This window comes from Mauremys reevesii, linkage group 1 (assembly GCF_016161935.1).
Source record: "Mauremys reevesii isolate NIE-2019 linkage group 1, ASM1616193v1, whole genome shotgun sequence".
Taxonomy (NCBI): domain Eukaryota; kingdom Metazoa; phylum Chordata; order Testudines; family Geoemydidae; genus Mauremys; species Mauremys reevesii.
Window position 1 is genome coordinate 18149268 of NC_052623.1, and position 21369 is coordinate 18170636.

At 50.3% G+C, this 21369-nt stretch overlaps 1 protein-coding gene across 5 annotated transcripts in view; it reads left to right on the forward strand.

Annotated features, from left to right (window-relative positions):
- The window catches only part of FCHSD2 (FCH and double SH3 domains 2), a 252994-nt gene that overhangs the window by 172448 nt on the left and 59177 nt on the right, over nt 1-21369 (forward strand). For all 5 annotated transcript variants that reach the window (XM_039546283.1, XM_039546268.1, XM_039546293.1 and 2 more), the window contains exon 9: nt 3989-4111. In XM_039546283.1, coding sequence (XP_039402217.1) covers nt 3989-4111 — 123 coding nt within the window. The remainder of the gene's footprint in view (nt 1-3988; nt 4112-21369) is intronic.

A 21369-nucleotide genomic window follows, 5' to 3' on the forward strand; every position in this document is an offset into this window, starting at 1 on the left:
ACTGACAAACTCATGAAGCAAATTAGAACTGAGAAAATTCATATCCTCTATTAGGAAGCCATTTAGAATCAAATATTCTAAAGTCTGTATTCAAAAACAGAATATTCAAAACATTCTATTTTTCAAACCTGTTTAAACATCTGTGAAATTAAAAAATATATAGAATTTAGTTAAGCCGTTTTGAAAATGTCTGATTCAGTGATATTTAGTGGGGTTTAAATTTTCTCATCTTTAAGATGACAGTTCATCTGAATGGAACAGATTTTATATTAAATACTGCTTGCTTTCTTGGAAAACCTAATTCTGCATTATATAACTTGGTATTATCTTGAGTCCTGATGATGTCAAAAATTAAATGGGAAGAATCACCTGGTCTTTTTTTTACATGGGTATCCTCATTTTGTACACAATATTTAGTGTGGTCTTAATATGATAATAGCCTGTTGAGATACAGGAAGGGGGACAAACACTGTGATTATGCAATTGTTGGTTTTTCATCTTCCTCTTGAAGCTGTAAAGTAGACATTTTTGTAATATCTAGCCAGATTTGAATTGCAGTATTCAAGGATAACAGTCCCTGCTGTTTTAAAAGAAATATATAGGAATCCTTATACATAGGTATTAAAATATCAATATATATTTTTGAAAAGGAAATCTCATTCAATAGTTTGATCATGAGCCTGGATATCTGGAATTTGACATGGACTGCCTCTGCCTTGGGTAAATCATTTATTGTGTAGTTCTAGTCAGAAAAATTGATGTGTGTAAAGGTATATACTTACTAATCTATTATACATATTTTTAATGTATAATTTGCCTAACCAGCTCTTAATTTATAATACCCAACTCACCAATTTGCTATAATAGTTACAATTTGATATAATAGAAAAATGCTTAAGGCATCTTGTAACTCACCAGCATTAGAGTCAAGAAAATGGAATTGATGGAAGTGTCATTTTTTGATGTTCTATCGTGTTTTTTACCCATGGGGTTTATTTTGCTGTCAAATAAGGAAGCATTGTGTTGCCCTCATTTATAACTCCAACAAATAAGTATTATCAGGGTTTGGAAGAGTTCTTATATTGAAGCCAATTTTAATTAATTGAGGGGGGTTCCATCTTTTAAAAGGCAATAAATATAGTTCCCAAATGCAGAGGTTCTTACTGCTTTATGTGCTTCCTTGTGGTGTATTTCATTGCCTACTTCAGTGCTGTAATGCTAGTTGACCATCCGTATAACCTGTGTGATCAGAGCTCTTCAGCACAGGACCTGGGAGTCTAATCAGTGGATAAAATGGAAACAGTATGAAGCTAGTGTTATCCTTCCTGTTTTTTCTAAAGCCGGGGCCACATCTGTATAATAAGAAATCAAGGGCATGAGCGATTTTATTTATTTATTGGTAAAATTTAAAATGAAAGATAGGGCTGAGTGGCAAAGAATGAGAACACACTTTATCTAATATAAAAGCATGTGTTAGTTTTAAATGAGGACCAAGGCAATTAGCTTTGAAGTTACTCTTCATCTTGACTTTTTGGGATCCTCCATTTTTTAAATATTGGAGTGAAAACTGCAGGTCCTTGTGAATACAGTATTTATAACCAGTTTGTATTAATTACTGGTAAAGTTTGGCATGAAAAGTTTCAGAAACACATGCACACGATCATGAAAATCTAAATGTTCTTAGTCATTGTGCAGAGATTCTTTAATGAGACACTATAGCCCAATTAAAACTATTTTCCACTTTATTTGTGTCCTCTGAAAATGTGTCAGTGGGACAAGCTGTTGGAAGTGTTTGAATGCATATGTGAGCATCATAATATTGCTTGCTCATTTAAAATCACAAAAAGTCAGGAAAGGCAGAAGCTAAGATTCCGATAACATTAACTTGTAGATATTGAATAATTTAAACAAAAGAGTGATGTAGTAGAGCTATGCTGTACCAAGAAGAACTAGAATAAAAGACATTATGTATGTGCAACATGACCTACTTTATTTTGGAGTCCTTTCTTTTAAATTTCCTGGTGGATGGGGTGTGAGAGAGAGAGAGAATTTAATTATGTTACCGTAATGTTGCATAAGCAGTTACTGTTTTTCTTATTAAAGAACCCATTCATTATGATATTTAATTCCCTCTTAGCATTGGCCTGGTGGAGGTGGAATGTGCTAGAGACTGTTTTGCTGGGACTAAGCTGAAGGCACCATGTCTTGCAGTAGTCAGCTTTGCAGCATTGTTATTACTCAAGGTGTTCTCCAGCTCAGAGAAAGTCGGAGCCTGTAGTCTGCAGCAGATGTTGTCTGCATAGATGAACTTCTGTGCTTTACTTGGGTTGGTGGCATGTCATTGATGTATAGAATGAACAAGATTGGGGCAAGAACAGACCCACTGGGTTAACCCATTCATCTGTTTTTCCAACTTTTCCAACTTGTTTTTTCACCCACATGCATCCTGAACCATCAGTCTTGGAGTAGCAGTTCGATGGCATCAGTAATCCATGGTGGGAGGACTCTTGATATTTTAACAAGTGGACCCCTGTGCCACATACACACAGTTTCATACGCTGCAGTGAGGTCAAGCTGATCATCTGCAAGTGCTAACCAAGTAGACAGTCTCCTGCTTCACATGGGAAAGACACCCCTGGAAAAAGAAGTGAAGAGTGGAGTCCAGATTGATTAGAGGGTCTTCCACAGACAGCAAAAATCCAGAGCTTGCCCTGAACTTTTCACAATTCCAGAGCTGGACAGAGTGCTACATAACATCAAGTCTGGCACTGCTGCTGGCTGTGTCAACATTCTTCAAGAGTTCCTGAAACATCTTGGCCCATGCACCCATTGCTGACCATGGCTGACTCAATTCTTCACAAGGGCCACCAATGAAAGAAGACTGCCGAAAATTTGGTGCATGTCAAAAGTCATCGGCCTCGCAAAACCTGATAAAGACCCAAACCAGGCATCAAGCTACCACCCAATATCACTGCTTTCTGTGTGTGTCAAGGTTCTAGAGTGCCTACTTTTACAGCAAATAACACCAGAGGTGGAGAACATCTTGAATGTCAAGCAAGCAGGCTTTCGACAAGGTTGAAGCACATGCAACCAAATACTTGCGCTAACCACACTAATTGAAAACTGTTTTCAAAGGAATCTGAAAACAGGCACTATTTTCCTTGACTGATTTAGTTAAACTGGTGCAACTTTGTGTGTTGGCATACACGTTTATATCAGCTTAAAGAATATACACCAGTTTTAAGATGATATAAGAATGTCTGTACACACACAGTTGCAGTGGTTTAATCAGTTTGCCAATATATGTTAAATTAAACTGGCACAATTTTGTGTGGATTAGGTTTTACAATGTAATTTTAACAGCAATTAGCACAACATGGCCTCTGAGCTGTGCCTTAATGTAATTAATAATAGTTTGCAACATGAGTGATAGGCAGTGCTTTTGTGCAGCTGATATTTGTGTGCATGGATAGGTTGTTTGTGTGTATATATACATAAAATAATGGACAACAGGTAGTTCTTGCTGTAGTCAATATTATCTGTATTTCAGATTACGACTTTTTTATTTATTAACCGCCCCATGACAGCATTTAGAATGCTTCACAATAAAGTACATCCTCCGCAGTAGAAGCTACATGTCCTTTTACTTGCAAGGTCACTTACTTCTCATTGAGAACATATCTCTAAGCAAAATCAGTTATCCAAACCTGACCTCAGCATTCTGCTATGGATACATTACATAACTGCACGGAAAACATATTTATTGAAATACACGTGTTGTTATAGTGCTCTGTGATGCCATCTAGTGGAATTAAGACAATGACTTTGCTACTATGGCTAGTGAAAGATGTTCACCCTTCCAGGCCATTCTGATAATTGTGTTTAGAGAATTTGGATTATAAATCTAAAAAATGAATATAAATAAAGCAAATTATCCTGCACACTTTTTAATTACTTTTCTTTTATAATTCTTCCCTTCTTTATACAGGTTCTTGATGGGAATGTATATGATCACCTTAAGGATTATTTAATGGCATTCAGCAGGACTGAGCTAGAGACATGCCAAGCTGTACAGAATACATTCCAATTTTTATTGGAAACTTCCAGCAGGGTAAGCCTTTTAACTGAATTATCCTTTATAGCTGAAGAGTTAAAACATACAGTAAGATATTGGTCTTATCTTTTGGACACTAGAGATTCATTCCCTAAATATATTGACAAATATACAGAATTCTTAAGGTGTATTATATTTCTGTTCATCCCTGTATTATATTCAATTTGACAAAACCTAAAGGAAGATTTCTGGGAAATTTCCCTGTTGCTGCAAAAGTACTGCATTCTCTTGAGTGCATTTGCTTTCTACAGATTCTTTAGGTACTGCAGCAGCAATTGGGAAGTGTCCAATTATGTTCACTCTACACGCTTAGAAAGAGAAACTGCACTTCACTCTACATGAAGGTTTTGAAGCAACATTAGTAATCTGTGAAGCAATAGCATTATGAAACTGTTTGGATCATTTTTTTAGTCATTAACTATCAACTTAAAAACAAAACACCATAACATATTATTCTTTTTTGGATTTGAAATTGGCCAATATAGAAAACAGATTAGGATCTTTGTAATTAACATCTTTGTTTCTTTGCCCCAAGTAACCAAAATCAGAAATAGGGCTAGTCATTTACAAATTCATACTGTGGCATACCAACTTGCTTAACCTCCTCTCCTGCAGATGCTGAGTACTATTAAAGATTTCCAATAAAACCCAAGCCAACTAGACTTCAGGTATTATGATATAATTGTAATATTCCTTGTATGAGCCATGCTCACTCATACAGGAACAGAGTATATTATTTATGCACCTCTGAATGTTGACACAGATAGATACCAAACTACATATTTCTTCAAAATCATTCCCCATTCATCTTGTTATAGTAGTTTTGGAGCAGTGAACTTACTTTTTATTAGCTGTAGAGTGTAATGGACAGATTAAAAAATGTACTGCTATATTCTAGCCAGTCTTGAGTTTATTTGGCAATTTCAGGGTAGAAGATGAAAATACCTTTTAGCCTTCTGCAGACAAAAGAGTTTACTTTAATCATTTGCTTTTGTATGTATCATACTTTTGCTTAAAGACTTGATAGTTGACCTGTTGATGCTCTCCAAAATTAGTATAATATTTTATAGTGGCCACATGTTTATAGAGTTTGTGCATATTAATTAATTTTTACAGTATTTTAGTATGCTTCATAATCAGAATGCAAGGTGCAATACTTCGCCTTTTTTCTCTGAATTGACTGTCCAAACTGTCATTTCTAAAGGTCGCTTGCATAGAAAATACCTTTGTTGTATTTTTTATGGAATTTAGCTAGAGAGAGAGTTTGTGCCAGCAAGCGTCTACTCAACCAGAAGTCTGTGGATACATTTTATTCTTCTTCAAGTGATTGCTCCTATGCATTCCAGTTAGGTGTGCGCGCCGCGCGTGCACGGCTCTTCGGAAGACTTTTACCCTAGCAACACTCGGTGGGTCGGCTGGGTGCCCCCTGGAGTGGCGCCGCCATAGCGCAGGATATATACCCCTGCCGACCCATCCGCTCCTCAGTTCCTTCTTTCCGCCCGTGACAGCCGTTAGAACAGTGGAGCGCAGCTTAGCTGACCTCCACCTCCCTAGCTACTCATAGTTTCTCTCGTTTAGTGTATAGTTTATAGTTGTAGTTAACTTTATTTGTTTGTAGTATAGGATTTATTTTCAGGGGTTCGGGGTTTATCCCCTTCCCCTCACCAGGTGCCGGGTCCGATGCCCGGTCCACAGGGTTTTACAATGCTCGGCCGGCCACAAGCCATTGCCGACAAGAGATCCTCTCCTAAGTGCCTCGAGGATTCTCAACTGACAGATAAGTGCCGCATTCGCGGGGCCTTTGATCCTAGAACAAAGGGGAGCGGGACTTTCGTCTCAAACAGCTCCTGAGGGAGGCAGCTCTTGCTCCTCCGCTCTCGGCGCCGAGCGCTGGTTAGTCTTCAAGGAGCGCTCCCTCGGCACCGGTTCCCCGGTGCCACCAAGGCCTCCCGGCACTGGCCCTCGCTGACTCCGACGTCCACTCGGCATGGTTCCCTCTCCTGGAGGATGAAGAGGCACAATATACTTGCTGCGTCCGAGCCGCCTGCTCCGCAGCCGAGCGCTATGCTCAGTCGGATCGCCCGGCACCGATGTCTGCCGCGGCACCGACAATATCCGCACCATTACCTCCGGCCAGGCAAGAGCCGTCGAGTCCGGTGCCGGAAAGCTCCCCGGTACGGACCGTGGTCGAGCTCGCTATGACGCTGCGTCCGAGCCGCCTGCTCCGCAGCCGAGCGCTATGCTCAGTCGGATCGCCCGGCACCGATGTCTGCCGCGGCACCGACAATATCCGCACCATTAACTCCGGCCAGGCAAGAGCCGTCGAGTCCGGTGCTGGAAAGCTCCCCGGCACGGACCGTGGTCGAGCTCGCTTTGACGCTGCGTCTGAGCCGTCTGCTCCGCAGCCGAGCGCTATGCACAGTCGGATCGCCCGGCACCGAGGTCGGCCGCGGCACCGACAATATCCGCACCATTAACTCCGGCCAGGCAAGAGCCGTCGAGTCCGGTGCTGGAAAGCTCCCCGGTACGGACCGTGGTCGAGCTCGCTAAGACGCTGCGTCCGAGCCGCCTGCTCCGCAGCCGAGCGCTATGCTCAGTCGGATCGCCCGGCACCGATGTCTGCCGCGGCACCGACAGTATCCACACCGTTACCTCCGGCCAGGCAAGAGCTGTTGAGTCCGGTGCTGGAAAGCTCCCCGGTACGAACCGTGGTCGAGCTCGCTTTTCAGCGGCGTCCGAGCGGCCCGCTCCGCAGCCCGAGCGCTCTACTACGTCGGGCTGCCCGGTACCGGTGACTGCTATGGCACCGACAGTATCAGCACCGTAGACTACGGCCTCGCAAGAGCCGTCGAGTCCAACACCTGAATGCTCCCCGGCGCGAGCTGTGGTCGAGCTCACTATTCCCTCCACGCTGGGAACATTTCCACAGCGAGGGAGTTGATGGCAAGGGCAGAGCCTGCGCTGCTTAACCCCCGACATCGCCGGTGCGGGTTATATGGTCTTTTGGCGAGCCTGTCTTGCTCACGCCACCCTGCGTCGGCACCGCAGAGCGGCACCGTCCCCGATCGCGGTCCCGCAGACGTTCTCGGTCCCGTCACCGATCGAGGTCCCGACGCCGCTCGTGGTCTCGGCACCGTTCTCCATTGTGGTACCTTTAGTACTCGCAGCACCGGCCAGCGTCACGTTCGCTGGCCCGGTACATTCGGCACCGATCCCGCTCCCGGCACCGCCCCAGGCACCAAGACTCCCGTACCCACTCTTGAACGTCGAGCCTCGCGCTCTCGGTCGACCGCCCAGCACAGCTCCGGTGGCAGGTCTGCGTTCGGCGGTATGTCTCCCGGTTCCGATCCCCGGTGCCGAGTCGAGCGACGTCAGTTAGAGAAGGAGACTCTACCAAAGGCTCTTCAGCTCCTTCAGGGCCACCCAGTCACGCATCAGTGTTGCCACGTGCGGACACTTCATATGCGCAGTACTCTCTTTTCCGATGTGCCCTCCAGAGTCTTCCAGGAGACCTATCAGAGGTCCTTCTAGTCACCATGGGCGTACTGCCACGCCAGAGGCATACCGGTGCTCCCATCTCGCTCCGTCGGAGCTCTGGGTGCCAGAGGCGGCAATTAGCCGTCCCCCTGCGACCAGTACGGAGCAAGCCCCGGTTCAGCCACCAGGCTCCCAGATACCACCGGATCAGGAGGTCGTCCAGGAGTGCGAGCCCACACAGGACCCGCTTGTCCCTGGCCTTTCTTCTTCCTCCTCCCCAGCTGAGGCGGGGGCAGGAACATACTCCTCGGGCCCTCCTCTGATCGGAATGCAAGTGCATAGCATCATCCAGGGGGTACGAGTACCTAGGTACATCTAACCCCCCCCTCCCCCCGCTCCCTTGTCGTCCAGTCCCTCAATGGGATGGACCGCCATGGCCAGCAGGCACCAGCTCCTAAATCCTAGGGGGCTAGGCGACTGGTCTTACGGGGCCGTACGAGGTACTCGGCGGGGGCCCTGCCACTTTGTGTAGCAAACTAGCAAGCCCTGCTTAGCCGCTACTACGGGTGGCGGTGGGCAACTTTACAGAGTCGGTTCTTCAGAACTCACGTCAAGAGTTCGATGCCCTCCTGGATCGAAGGAAGAAGCTGGATAGAGCTTCCCTCCAGGCCTAGTTGGATGCAGCTGACTTCGCTGCCACGACCCTGGCCTCGGGTGTGGCCACGAGGCGCATTTCCTGGCTCCGGTTATCGAGCCTTCCCTCGCAGCTGCTGTCCACTATACAGGACTTGCCCTGCACTGGCAAAGGCCTGTTCTCTGAGAAAGCTGGCCCTAGGCTGCAAAGCCTGAAGGGCAGCAGGGTCACTTTCCGCTCTCTATTAGCATGCACACGCCGGTGCTTAGCGCCGACCTTTCCGTCCCCAGCCTCACCGCTCTTACCCTGCGCCTAGACAAAGACAAGACTTTGCCAGCAGGCGTCACTTATGCGGTCGTGGGCATCAATCAGGCCCTCAAGGTTAAGGTCCTTTTAACCATCCTCGTCCCTCTTAGGGACCCCTCTCATGAGCGATTCCTCTTGCAACAGGTGCGGACGCTCCTCTTCATCGGAGCTATACAGGAGGTGCCTAGGGACGAAACCTAATCCCCTAGGCGAAGGGAGGTCTCAGACATATCCTAGACCTGCGGGTCCTCAACAAGTTCACGCTGCGGATAGGTTCCACATGGCTCCCAGGGGGACCGTCATCCCACCCTTGGATCCCGGAGACTGTATGCCGCCCTCGATATGACGGGCGCGTATTTTCATGTCCCCATTTCTCTTCCACATTGGCTCTTTCGAGGGACCTCCGAGCCCAAGTACCAGTCCTGTGGGCATCGACACGGACCTATTCTTCTTCGAGTGATTGCTCCTATGCATTCCATGTAGGTGTGCGCGCCGCGCGTGCACGGTATCTCGGAACTTTTTACCCTAGCAACTCCGGCAGGCCGGCTGGGCGCCCCCTGGAGTGGCGCCGCTATGGCGCGTGTTATATACCCCAGCCGGCCCGTCCGCTCCTCAGTTCCTTCTTCCCGCCCGTGACGGTTAGCTGGAACTGTGGAATGCTCTGTTAGTCCTCCACACCCCTAGCAGTTTTCTCCGTTTTTTGTATATAGTTAGTTAGTTTAGCTCATAGTTTAGTTAGTTAAGGTAGTTAAGGAATTAGGGGGGGTTTACCCTCCTTCTTCCCCCACCCGGTGTGGGCTCATGCCCCAGACACCGGGATTCAAGCCGTGCTCGGCTTGTCAACGGTTGATGCCCGTTGGGGACGCTCACGATTCCTGCCTTCGTTGTCTGGGGGAATCTCATCGTACCGACAAGTGCCCCATTTGTGCTGCCTTTAAACCGCGGACCAGAAAAGAGCGGGACTCCAGGCTCAAGCAGCTCCTGATGGAGTCGGCGCTGCGTCCACCGGCACCGATCCCTGCGGCGCCTAAATCGGCTTCGGTACGTAGCGCACCGGCGGCACCGACCCGGCACAGCTCGGAGGCGTCCCGTCCGCCGAAACCGACACCGGCGTCACGGCACCGCTCCCCGTCCCCGGTGCGCAAAAAGAAGGCACCAGCGGCGGCTAAAGCCTCAACTTCGGGACCGGTCGCCCAGCCACTGCCAACATCTGCAGCTCCGGCGGTGATGGTGCACTCGCAGTGCACGGGCCCGGCAGCTCCGGCACCAGAAGAGCCGTTGAGCCCGGCCACCCCCTGCTCCCCGGCACCACCCGAGGTCGAGCTTGGACTCCCGAACACGCCCGAGACATACTCACAGGCGCGGGAGCTTATTGCTTTGACAAGAGGCGCCGAGCCTCCGCCCCGGCACGCCGCCGGCGGCTGTACCCTCTGCTGGGAAGCCAGCCATGATGAGACGCCCAGGCGCCGAGGAACACCGCGCAAGGGTCTTCAGTCGGTCCCGCTCTCGTAGCCGGTCACCTTCTCGCTGGCCTCGATCCAGGCGCCGGTCAACACCTCGGGACCGTTCCTCGTCTCGGCGCCGATCCCGTTCATGGTACCGCTCGGCGTCGAGGTACCGATCTCGAAGCCCCAGTCGCGGTACGGCGCGAGTCTGCCTCTCGAGACCGATCACGGCACCGCGGTGACCGCAGTCTTTCCGGCACCGTGACCGCAGCTGCTCGGCACCGTGACCGCAGCCGCTCCAGGCGCCGGGACTGCAGCCGCTCCAGACGCCACGACCGCAGCGCTTCCCGGCACCGAAGCCGCAGCAGGTCGCCGTCCCGGCACCGATGCGACCGTTGGTCCCGGTCGTGCTCCCGGTACCGCGAAGACAGGCATCGACCGACGGCACCGCCAGCGGACGCGCACCGGCCGTCAATGGGACACTCGTTGAGCGCATCGGCCCCCCAGTGGTCACGCCAGGCTTCTGTCGTATCCCAGGGCGGCAGCGGAGCGGGCCTCAGAACGGACACCCCAGGTCAAACCTATGGCCCACAACAGTGGGGTTTCTGGGTTCCTTGGGCACAACATGAGACACAAGGCCCACCCTTGCCCACACGGCCTCCGGGTTCTGAGCATCGCGTGCCAGAAGCGACTGTCAGTAAGGCCCCGCCATTGCCTATACCGGGAACTTCGCTGCCACTCCCGGCGGTGCAGCCAGACTCAGATGTTCCTGCTCCACTGGTGGACGAGCCACCACCAGAACCTGCGGGCCCGGGTCTGTCGTCGTCCTCGTCACCGGACGAGGCGGTCGCAGGTTCGTCGACGGCAGACCCACCACCAATAGACTTAAAGGCGCATCAAGACCTGCTCCGTAGGGTCGCGCAGTCCATTGACCTTCCAGTTGCAGAGGTTGTGGAAAATGACGACCCGGTTACTAACGTCATTGGGTCTGAGGCCCCCGTGCGAGTGGCCCTCCCTTTTATTCGGACAATTCAGCATAACGCCACCACCATCTGGCAAACGCCGGCGTCCATCCCGCCTACTGCCCGAGGCGTAGAGCGCAAATACTCGGTTCCCCCCACAGGGTACGAGTATTTGTATACTCATCCGCCCGACTCCTGGTTGTCCAGTCGGTGAACGACCGGGAGCGTAACGGTCAACCGGCTGCAACCCCCAAGTCCAAGGACGCTAAATGTATGGACCTCTTGGGCCGTAAGATCTATTTGGCGGGGGGCCTGCAGCTCCGCATTGCCAATCAGTCGGCATTGCTGGCCCGGTATACCTACGAGATGCTGCTCTCGCTCTCAAAATTCACCGAACTTGTCCCGGCGACCTCCCGCCAGGAGTTCAGCGCCCTCCTCGAGGACGGTAAAAAGTCCGCGCGCTCCTCCATCCAAGCTGCGCTAGACTCGGCGGACTCTGGAGCCCGCACCCTTGCCTCTGGGGTCACTATGCGGCGGATTTCCTGGCTGCAATCCTCCACCTTGGCCCCGGAGGTGCAGTACTCCCTCCAGGACCTGCCGTTTGAAACGCACGGGTTGTTCTCTGAGAAGACGGACTCCCGAATACAGACCCTTAAGGACGGTCGCGTGGCTATCCGAACACTGGGAATGCACACGCCGGCGACCCAGAGACAGTCGTTCCGTAGACAGCCGTCCCGGCCATTTACTCAGCCAGATCCCGGCCCTATAATAGCCGCCGGAACAACCTGACGCGTCGCCGACCATCAGGCAGCAGGCGCAACCAGTCCCAGACGTCCTCTAAGGCCCCTCAAGGGCCTAAGCAGGCGTTTTGATGGGACGCCCGGGGACGGCTCTTCAGTCTCTCCATTGGATCCTTCCCCTTTGTTTTCCAACCGCCTCTCCCATTTCCTCCCGGCATGGGCCCGCTTAACATCGGACAGCTGGGTCCTGCGTACGGTCCAGTCCGGGTACCGCCTCCAGTTTGTTTCGCCCCCTTCCCACCCTCCTCCCTGTCCTCTTCAGGGACCCCACTCACAGCAAGTCCTCCTACAAGAGGTCGAGACTCTGCTGAGTTTGGGTGCCATAGAGGAGGTGCCGCCCGCGCCGCCGGGCAGGGTTTTTATTCCCGTTATTTCCTCATCCCCAAAGCAAAAGGAGGTCTCCGTCCAATCCTGGACCTCCGGAAGCTCAACCGGTACCTGCTAAAACTCAAATTCCGCATGGTATCCCTGGGGACTATTATTCCCTCCCTGGATCCAGGAGACTGGTTTGCCGCCCTCGACATGAGAGACGCATATTTCCATGTCGCGATCTATCCCCCTTATCGTCAATACCTCCGATTTATGGTGAACGACAGGCACTACCAGTTTGCGGTGCTTCCCTTCGGCCTCTCCACCGCCCCGAGAGTCTTCACCAAGTGTATGGCGGTGGTTGCCGCGGCCCTCGTCGTGTCGTGCGGTGCGTGGTATCCGTAACTCGACGATTGGTTGATTCGCGGCCCATCGCGTCAGCTGGTAGCAGACCAAGTGACCGATATACTGTCTCTTTTTCGAGAGCTGGGCCTGCTTGTCAACTTCGAGAAGTCCATTTTAACTCCAGCTCAAAGGGTGGAGTTCATCGGAGCGGTCCTGGACTCGCAGTTGGCCAGGGCCTGCCTTCCGCTCACTCGGTACCAGACTCTGGTGGCTTGCATCAGGGATCTCCAATCCTTTCCCACGACGACGGCGCGGTCCTGTCTTCGCCTCCTAGGTCACATGGCATCGTGCACTTTTGTGACAGCTTATGCCAGGTTGCACCTTCGTCCGTTCCAGACTTGGCTGGCCTCTGTGTACCGACCACATCGCGACCCCATGGACTCGATCGTCACAGTCCCGAGGGCCACCCTCGACACTCTCAATTGGTGGCTAGCCCCTCAGGTCGTCTGTGCAGGGGTACCATTCCGCCCGCCGTGTCCCTCTGTCACCTTGACCACGGATGCCTCGGATATGGGTTGGGGGGCACACCTGGGCGACGTTCACACGCAAGGCCTCTGGTCCCCTCCGGAGCTCTCCTTACACATCAACGTCCGGGAGCTCCGGGCGATTCGGTTGGCGTGCCAGGCCTTTCAGGCCCATCTCCGCGGGTGCTGTGTCACCGTGCTGACAGACAACACGACGGCAATGTTCTATGTCAACAAGCAGGGCGGAGCACGCTCCTCCCTGCTTTGCACGGAAGCGCTTCGCCTCTGGGACTTTTGCGTAGCCCGCTCAATTCACCTGACAGCGTCGTTTCTTCCGGGCATTCAGAACACGCTAGCCGACCGCCTCAGCAGATCCTTCCTCGCCCACGAGTGGTCCCTCCGCCCAGACGTGGTGTATACGATCTTCCGAAGGTGGGGATTTCCCCAACTAGACCTCTTTGCCTCAGAGACCAACAGGAAGTGCAACCGGTTCTGCTCCTTCCAGGGACGCTCCCGTGGCTCCCTGTCGGACGCGTTCCTTTGCTCGTGGGAGGATCACCTCCTATACGCCTTCCCTCCGTTCCCGCTCGTTCATCGCGTGCTCCTAAAGCTTCGGAGGGACAAGGCTCGTCTCATACTGATCGCTCCGGCCTGGCCGAGACAGCATTGGTACACCCTGCTGCTCGAGCTTTCCGCCCGGGAACCCATTCCTCTCCCATTGTGGCCGGACCTTATCACACAAGACTTCGGCCGGCTTCGCCACCCGGACCTCCACTCCCTGCATCTTACAGCCTGGTACCTGATTGGTTGACTCACGCGGAGCGTGACTGTTCGCAGGCGGTTCAGCGAGTCCTAACTGAAAGCAGGAAGCCTTCAACGCGATCCACCTATCTCGCAAAATGGAAGCGTTTCGCTATCTGGTGCGACCAGAAAGGCCTGAACCCCTTTCTCGTCCCTATTCCGGTTATCCTGGACTACCTTTGGTCCCTTAAGGAGCAAGGCCTCGCGGTCTCCTCCTTGAGGGTACACCTGGCAGCTATATCTGCGTTTCGTCCACCGGTTGAGGGACGCTCCATCTTTTCCACCCACATGGTCTCCCGCTTCCTCAAAGGCCTGGACCGTTTGTACCCACCCTTACGACATCCTACGTCGGTCTGGGACTTGAACCTGGTGCTGGTCAAGCTTATGGGTCCGCCGTTTGAGCCTCTGGCGACTTGCTCCCTGCTTCACCTCTCGTGGAAGACGGCCTTCCTCGTCGCTATAACATCTGCGAGACGGGTATCCGAACTCAGTGCCTTGACTGTTGGGCCCCCGTATACTGTCTTCCACGCAGACAAAGTTCAGCTCCAGCCGCATCCTGCCTTCCTCCCGAAGGTCGTGTCGGCCTTCCATGTTAACCAGGACATCTTCCTCCCGGTGTTCTACCCGAGGCCGCACGCCTCGCCTCGGGAGCAGCGGCTTCACACCCTGGACGTCCGCAGGGCCCTCGCCTTTTATATTGAGCGCACAAAGCCTTTCAGGCGTTCGACCCGGCTCTTCGTCGCGATTGCGGAGCGTATGAGGGGCGAACCGGTCTCCTCACAGAGGATTTCCTCGTGGGTGACGGCTTGTATTCGAGCGTGTTATGATCTCGCTCGGGTACCACCTACTCGCCTGACGGCCCACTCTACTAGGGCACAAGCCTCTTCGGCTGCCTTCCTGGCCCATGTTCCAATCCAGGACATCTGCAGAGCAGCCACCTGGTCCTCCGTCCACACCTTCGCGGCGCACTATGCGTTGGTGCAACAATCAAGAGACGATGCAGCCTTCGGCTCAGCAGTCTTGCACTCTGCCACGTCTCGCTCCGACCCCACCGCCTAGGTAAGGCTTGGGAATCACCTACATGGAATGCATAGGAGCAATCACTCGAAGAAGAAAAGGCGGTTACTCACCGTAGTAACTGGTGTTCTTCGAGATGTGTTGCTCCTATCCATTCCAGACCCGCCCTCCTTCCCCACTGTCGGAGTAGCCGGCAAGAAGGAACTGAGGAGCGGACGGGCCGGCTGGGGTATATAACACGCGCCATAGCGGCGCCACTCCAGGGGGCGCCCAGCCGGCCCGCCGGAGTTGCTAGGGTAAAAAGTTCCGAGATACCGTGTACGCGCGGCGCGCACACCTACATGGAATGGATAGGAGCAACACATCTCGAAGAACACCAGTTACTACGGTGAGTAACCGCCTTTTCCGGTGTCTAGGCCTGATCATCAATGGTAAATTCCACTCTGGTTCCCACACAGGGAATAGAATTCATTGGAGCCACCCTGGACTCCAATCTCACCAGAGCCTGCTTACCTCAGCCTTGGTTTCATGCGGTGGTAACAATTGTACAAGGTCTACGAACCTTCCCGACAACTTTGGTTCGCCCAGGCCTAGGTTTCCTGAGTCACATGGCTGTCTGCGCGTTTGTTTCCAAACATGCCAGGCTTCGCCTCTGTCCACTCCAATCGTGGCTCACCTTGGTGTACCACCCGGGCAGAGATACCACCCTGGTCGTCTCGTTCCCCCTGAGCATCCTAGGCTCCCTCGACCGAGAGTCAGTGCCCTCCCTGGTGTATCCAGGGATGCTGTTCCATTCACCCCTCGGGGTCCCTCATGACAGACACCCCATCTCTCGGCTGCGTGCTCACCTGGGTCAGCTTCGCACTCACGGCCTTTGGTCGGCCCAAGGGCTGGCCTTGTGCATCAGTGTCCGAGAGCTGGGGCAGTCTGCCTTGTATGCCAGGCTTTTCAGCTGGCGGATCGCCTCAGCAGATCCTTCCAGTCTCACAAGTGGTCATTCCCTCCGGACGGTATCCAGTCCGTTTTTCGGAAGTGGGTCTTTCCCCGCATAGCCCTCTTCGCTCCCGCGAGAGCGAAAACAGAGAGAAGTCCTCCTCATTCCAAGACCTCTCCCCGGGCTCAGTCTTGGAGAGGTTTCTGATGCCGTGGATGAGCCATCGGCTGTCCAATTTCCACCGTTCCCGCTGGCTTGCAGGGCCCTGCTAAAACTCCGCAGGGGCAGAGCGCACCTGATCATGATCGCTCCAGCGTATCCCAGGCAGCACTGGTACACCAGGTCGCTACCCCTGTCGGTAGCCAACCCTATTTCCCTACCTCTTGGCCCAGACCCCATTTCGCGGGATCGCAGCAAGCTTCACCACCCAGACTGGTAATCCCTGCACCTCACAGCAGGGCTGCTGTGTGGCTAAACCGATCCGAATTACATTGTTCTGCCTCGGCTCTGCAGGTTTCTCCTGGGTGATAGGAGATCCTCCACTCGGTTAACGTATCTGGCAGCGTGGAAGCGTTTCTCCTGCTGCTACGAAACGCACAATGTTTCTCCCGCCGAGGTCCCGATCCAGTCCGTCTTGGACTACCTCTGGTCTCAAACAGCAGCACATGGCGCGGCCCTCATTAAGGGCACTCTTGGCAGCCATCTCTCCCTTCCACCCAGCGGGGAGTGGCCGCTCCGTATTCTTACGCCTTGTGGTTTCTAGATTCCTCAAGGACTTGGAGCGTTATACCCCGGTTGGCCCCGCCACAACCTGGGTCTTCACCCTGGTTCTCGCCAGTTTTATGATTGCCCATTCGGGACACTGACGACGTGCTCGCTGGCATACCTGTCCTGGAAGACAGTCTTCTTTGTAGCCTTTCCATCGGCCAGACGAGTCTCCGAGCTTCAGGCGCTCGCGATGGACCCACGGTATACTGTGTCTCTCAAGGACAAGTGCAGTTGTGACCGTGTCCGGCCTTCCTCCCTAAAGGTGGTGTCAGCCTCTCATATCATCCAGGATAGCTTCCTTCCGGTCTTCTTTCCGGCCACACTCGCAAGGAGAGCAACAATTGCCCTCCCTAGACGTCCGTAGGGCGCCCGCAATCTATATCGAGCGGACAAAGCCCTGCGTAACGCCCGAATCTTCATCGTACTGGCATACCGGACGAGGGACCTACCTGTCTCCTCCTAGAGGATTTCATCTTCGATGACTGGTGCATCTGCGCCTCCTGTGTTTAGCCCATGTTCCATGGAGCCACCTTACTGCACATTCCACCAGGGCTCAGGCTTCCCTGCTGCCTTCTTGGCCCACATACCCTTTCAGGGGATGTGTCGTGCAGCTAGTACACACCTTTGCCTCATTGGCCCAAGTGTCCAGAGATGATGCAGTCTTTGGCACAGAAGTTTGCATTCTGCAGCATCTAACTCCGACCCCACCGCCTACATAAGGCTTGGGAATCACCTAACTGGAATGCATAGGAGCAATCACTCGAAGAAGAAAAGACGGTTACTCACCGTAGTAACTGTTGTTCTTCGAGATGTGTTGCTCCTATCCATTCCAGACCCGCCCTCCTTCCCCACTGTCGGAGTAGCCGGCAAGAAGGAACTGAGGAGCGGATGGGTCGGCAGGGGTATATATCCTGCGCTATGGCGGCGCCACTCCAGGGGGCGCCCAGCCGACCCACCGAGTGTTGCTAGGGTAAAAGTCTTCCGAAGAGCCGTGCACGCGCGGCGCGCACACCTAACTGGAATGGATAGGAGCAACACATCTCGAAGAACAACAGTTACTACGGTGAGTAACCGTCTTTTTTGTACAGTAACAATTTTCTGCTTTGTATCTGGAATAAGTAGTTCTGTTTTCAGCCTCTCCAAGCTACCACAACACCTGGAGAAGCAACAAAAAAGTTACCACAGCAGTCATGTCTGAAAATAACTTTTACAGCTGTTAGCTAGTTCGTTATGTTGGCGTTAACTCATTCTTTTCTGTTTTCCTTTTCTTTATCCTTAAACAGAAAGATTGTATTACATTACTGCTTGTTGTGTGTGTATGTGCTGGTGTGAAAATGCACAGCTATGTGATAAATTTGTTCTTTACATTTAGACAAGAACCTATCCAATACTAAAGGCCTATATGAGCTATTAAAATTCTACTGCTATAAAAACTCAGCAGGTCAGAATGACAGTAAAAATACCTCCAAACTCACTGAAGTATATTATCTCCCCATCCTCTCTTCTCTGCCCTTCAGCATGTTTACAGGCGTCCTGGCAGGACTCAAACAGAACAAAGTTGAGAGAAGGTGAATTCCAGAGCTGAGGGCATTTAACCAAAAGCAATGGGATGTATTTTTTAAATATTTCAAGAGCACCTAGAGCAGTGATTCTCAAACTTTTTACTGGTGACCCCTTTCACATAGCAAGCCTCTGAGTGTGCCCCCCACTCCCATCAATTAAATGTTTTTTTATATATTTAACACATTATAAATTCTGGAGGCAAAGCAGAGTTTGGGGTGGAGGCTGACAGCTCATGACCCCCCATGTAAGAACCTTATGACCCCCTGTGGGGTCCCAACCCCCCGTTTGAGGACTCCTGACCTAAAGCATATGAAAGTGCACCATTTTTAGCATTTCTATACATCAAAATAAATAAAAGTAACCTGCCATCACCTGTTAGGTAGTCAAGACAACAAGTACATTTATTGTGTACTTTGACTGCCTCACCTGCCCTTTGCCCACTAATCCATCTTTGCTGGACCTACTACTAACATTCTATACCTTTGAGCTGCTTTAAACAGCTGCCATTTTTTAAAATAAAAAGCAAAGTCAGCTAAAAGTTTCATTCCTCCTCCACCTAAAACTGAAATTCAGTTCCTGAAGCAGTGGAAACTTTAGGATTCCATACCTTGTGACCATCAAGTCTCGGTACAATGAAAAAGAGATTCCTAACCTTTCATGCTTCCTTCTTGGTAATTTTCTAAACACCAGACCTAAAACATACACATGGAAACGATACTTTGTCATTTGTAGAGGTTTTCTAAAATTTATTAATTATACCTTTCCTGCTAAAATGTTTTTCTATAGAATGGAGCTTATACATAGTTCACGATGCTGTGATGTGTTGTGGTATGGAGGTTTTACTCATGCTAATTTGGAGAGACCTGCTTAACCTGTAATTCAACTTGCTTTTTAACTGCCTGTTCTTACACAAGTGTTTTACTTTTTGGACTTAAATTTTCCAAATTTTCATTTTAAAGGTTCATTTTCTTTGGAACACTTTGGTAAAATCCCATTAGTTGTTTCTGAACTGCTGAATTTCTGAGATCTAGTTCTACTGAGAAGGTACAGCAACCCAGATTGCAGTGTTAGTTTTATAATACACACCAGTAACTGTTCATTATGTAACTAGAATTTCATACGGTCAGGTTAAGCTAACACATTCTAACCATTTGGTTTTTAAGAGGTGGACCAGAGAAAATAATATATTGAATTGTAATTTATTGCATCTGAAGTATTTGCATTAGTGAGGAATCCAGTTAATTTCTGAATTTAAAAATACAGGTTAATTTTGAAATGTTGCTGCTGAATCCTTAAAATGTGCTGCTTAAGGCAGTCTTTTTATTTTCAGAAAAATTGCCAGACACACTGTACTTAATGCCCCAGATGTGTTTATTTGCTGGACATACAGTCTACTGTAACAGGACAGTAATAATAATATAGCTATATAGTCGTCTTCTGTCATTCGTAACTAAATAATGATCCTTTTGAGAGGAACACTCACATGTATGGTCTTGTTGAGGTGAATTTTTTCTTTGGAAAAAGTGATCCACTTTTGAGTTATACTAGTGTAGAGTACAAGCTGTTTTCTACATTGAATTAACTTGAAAAGCAGCTTTGTCGCAAAATTTCCAATGTAGCATTTATGATGTCCTCAGTAAGGAATGCTTTGCTAAAATAAAAAAAATGTTGGTTTTAAATAGTTACAATGTTTGAAATAGTATGCTCAGTATGTGTGGTATGGTCAGTCTCCAAGCATCTATCAAGAATGGTGTAAAGATGGACCAGTTGTCCTCACTTTCCCCTTAATCCTTCATACACATTTGTCAGCTGCTGCTTTTTTTTTTTTTTTAAATGTGCATTTACTAGGTGATCAATTCAGAACAAGTGCAAATGTAGAGTGCATTAAATCTGAATGAGGTGACTGGGAGATTTTCTGCCTGTCACGGGGTGCTTCGCTCATCACAGGGATGGTGCCTCCTCCTGATTATTCTAGGGATTAGCGCTGCAAGGCTGACAGCCCTTCCTGCGATTGCACACCATCTCCCTGTCAGCCTGCAGCCCCTCTCTCACTCCAAGAATTGCAGCGTCCTCTTTGTGACTCGACCCTCCAGCCAGGTCACTCAGCATTCCCCCCCTTCTGGGGTTTAGTTCTTCAAAGTCTCTGTCACTCCCACAGTTACCCAGGCAGTCTTCCACTTCACTGTCCTGTCAGTGGCACTTCCGCTGTTCAGTCCCCGACCTTGCTGCTTCCTACCCTGCATTCCACAGGCTCTCTTCTCCACCATGATCTCTTCAGGGAATGCCACTCTGCCCTCTTTCTGGGTCCTACTCTTCCCTGAGTTCCCTCCTTCCCTCTCTATTAAACAGAGGGTGACCACCAACTTCCTCCCAGCAGCCCTTGCTGCTGCCAGCTTCCTGGGTTTATACTACCCCAGCTCATTTCTGCTCAGGTGAGCTTCCCTCTAATCAAGGCTCTTCACCCAGCCTATATCTCCCTCATTTGCTGTTTGATTGGTAATTGGCCCATCTGGCCTCCATTAATCCCTTTAGGGTACTCCATCACATGCCGGACTTGGCTCTTTCTGATACCATCTGAAAGGTGAGAGTGAAAGGTTAGTACTCTGCCTCCCCATCCCTCACCACCTTAAGAATGTATCAGAAGGAGCCAGTAGGCCTTGGCAGCCTTTTGGCTGGGTCTCCTGCCATCTTCTGCAAAGTCTGTGTTTTAAAGGATCCATTGCCCTTTGAATCTCTGAATTCAGTATACCTAGTATGTTATATTTAAATGTGCAAGCTAATGATAAATACCGTTAGTCTGATTGTGTAATCACAATATGACATGGAAATGACCTCACCTCAGTGACAAATACCCAGCCCCCCTCCCAAAACTGCAAATTATTTATCCTCCAGTTTCAAAACTACCAGCTACCAACACCTCTCAGCTATAGAAGCCCTAACCAAAACTCATGGCTCCTTTCAGGACCGAGAAAGCTAGAATGTACATATATTTTAATGTGTTCAGGTTAAACCGAATGCATTTAATTATGTAATCTGATCACACATTCAGATGTTAAAATATACACGTGTATGTACGTGTGTCTTAGTCTCATATTCAAATATGCGCACTGACATGTACTAGTGCACTTGGTTCCAGTAGGAAATGAGGATTGGGGAAGGTTTCTGGAGCTAGAAGACGACTTCCATTGGGAAACGGTTTGGCCACAGGAGAAGGGGTAGAGGGAAGATTGGGTTGAGAACTCATGTCACTTTAATTCTTTTCTTTCCTTTTTTAAATAAGGAAATTTCATTAATGTTTTCTCTTTCATGTAACTTTGGGATTGAGAATATAATCACCCCAAAATCAAAAATTTTAAAAAAAGATGGTTCA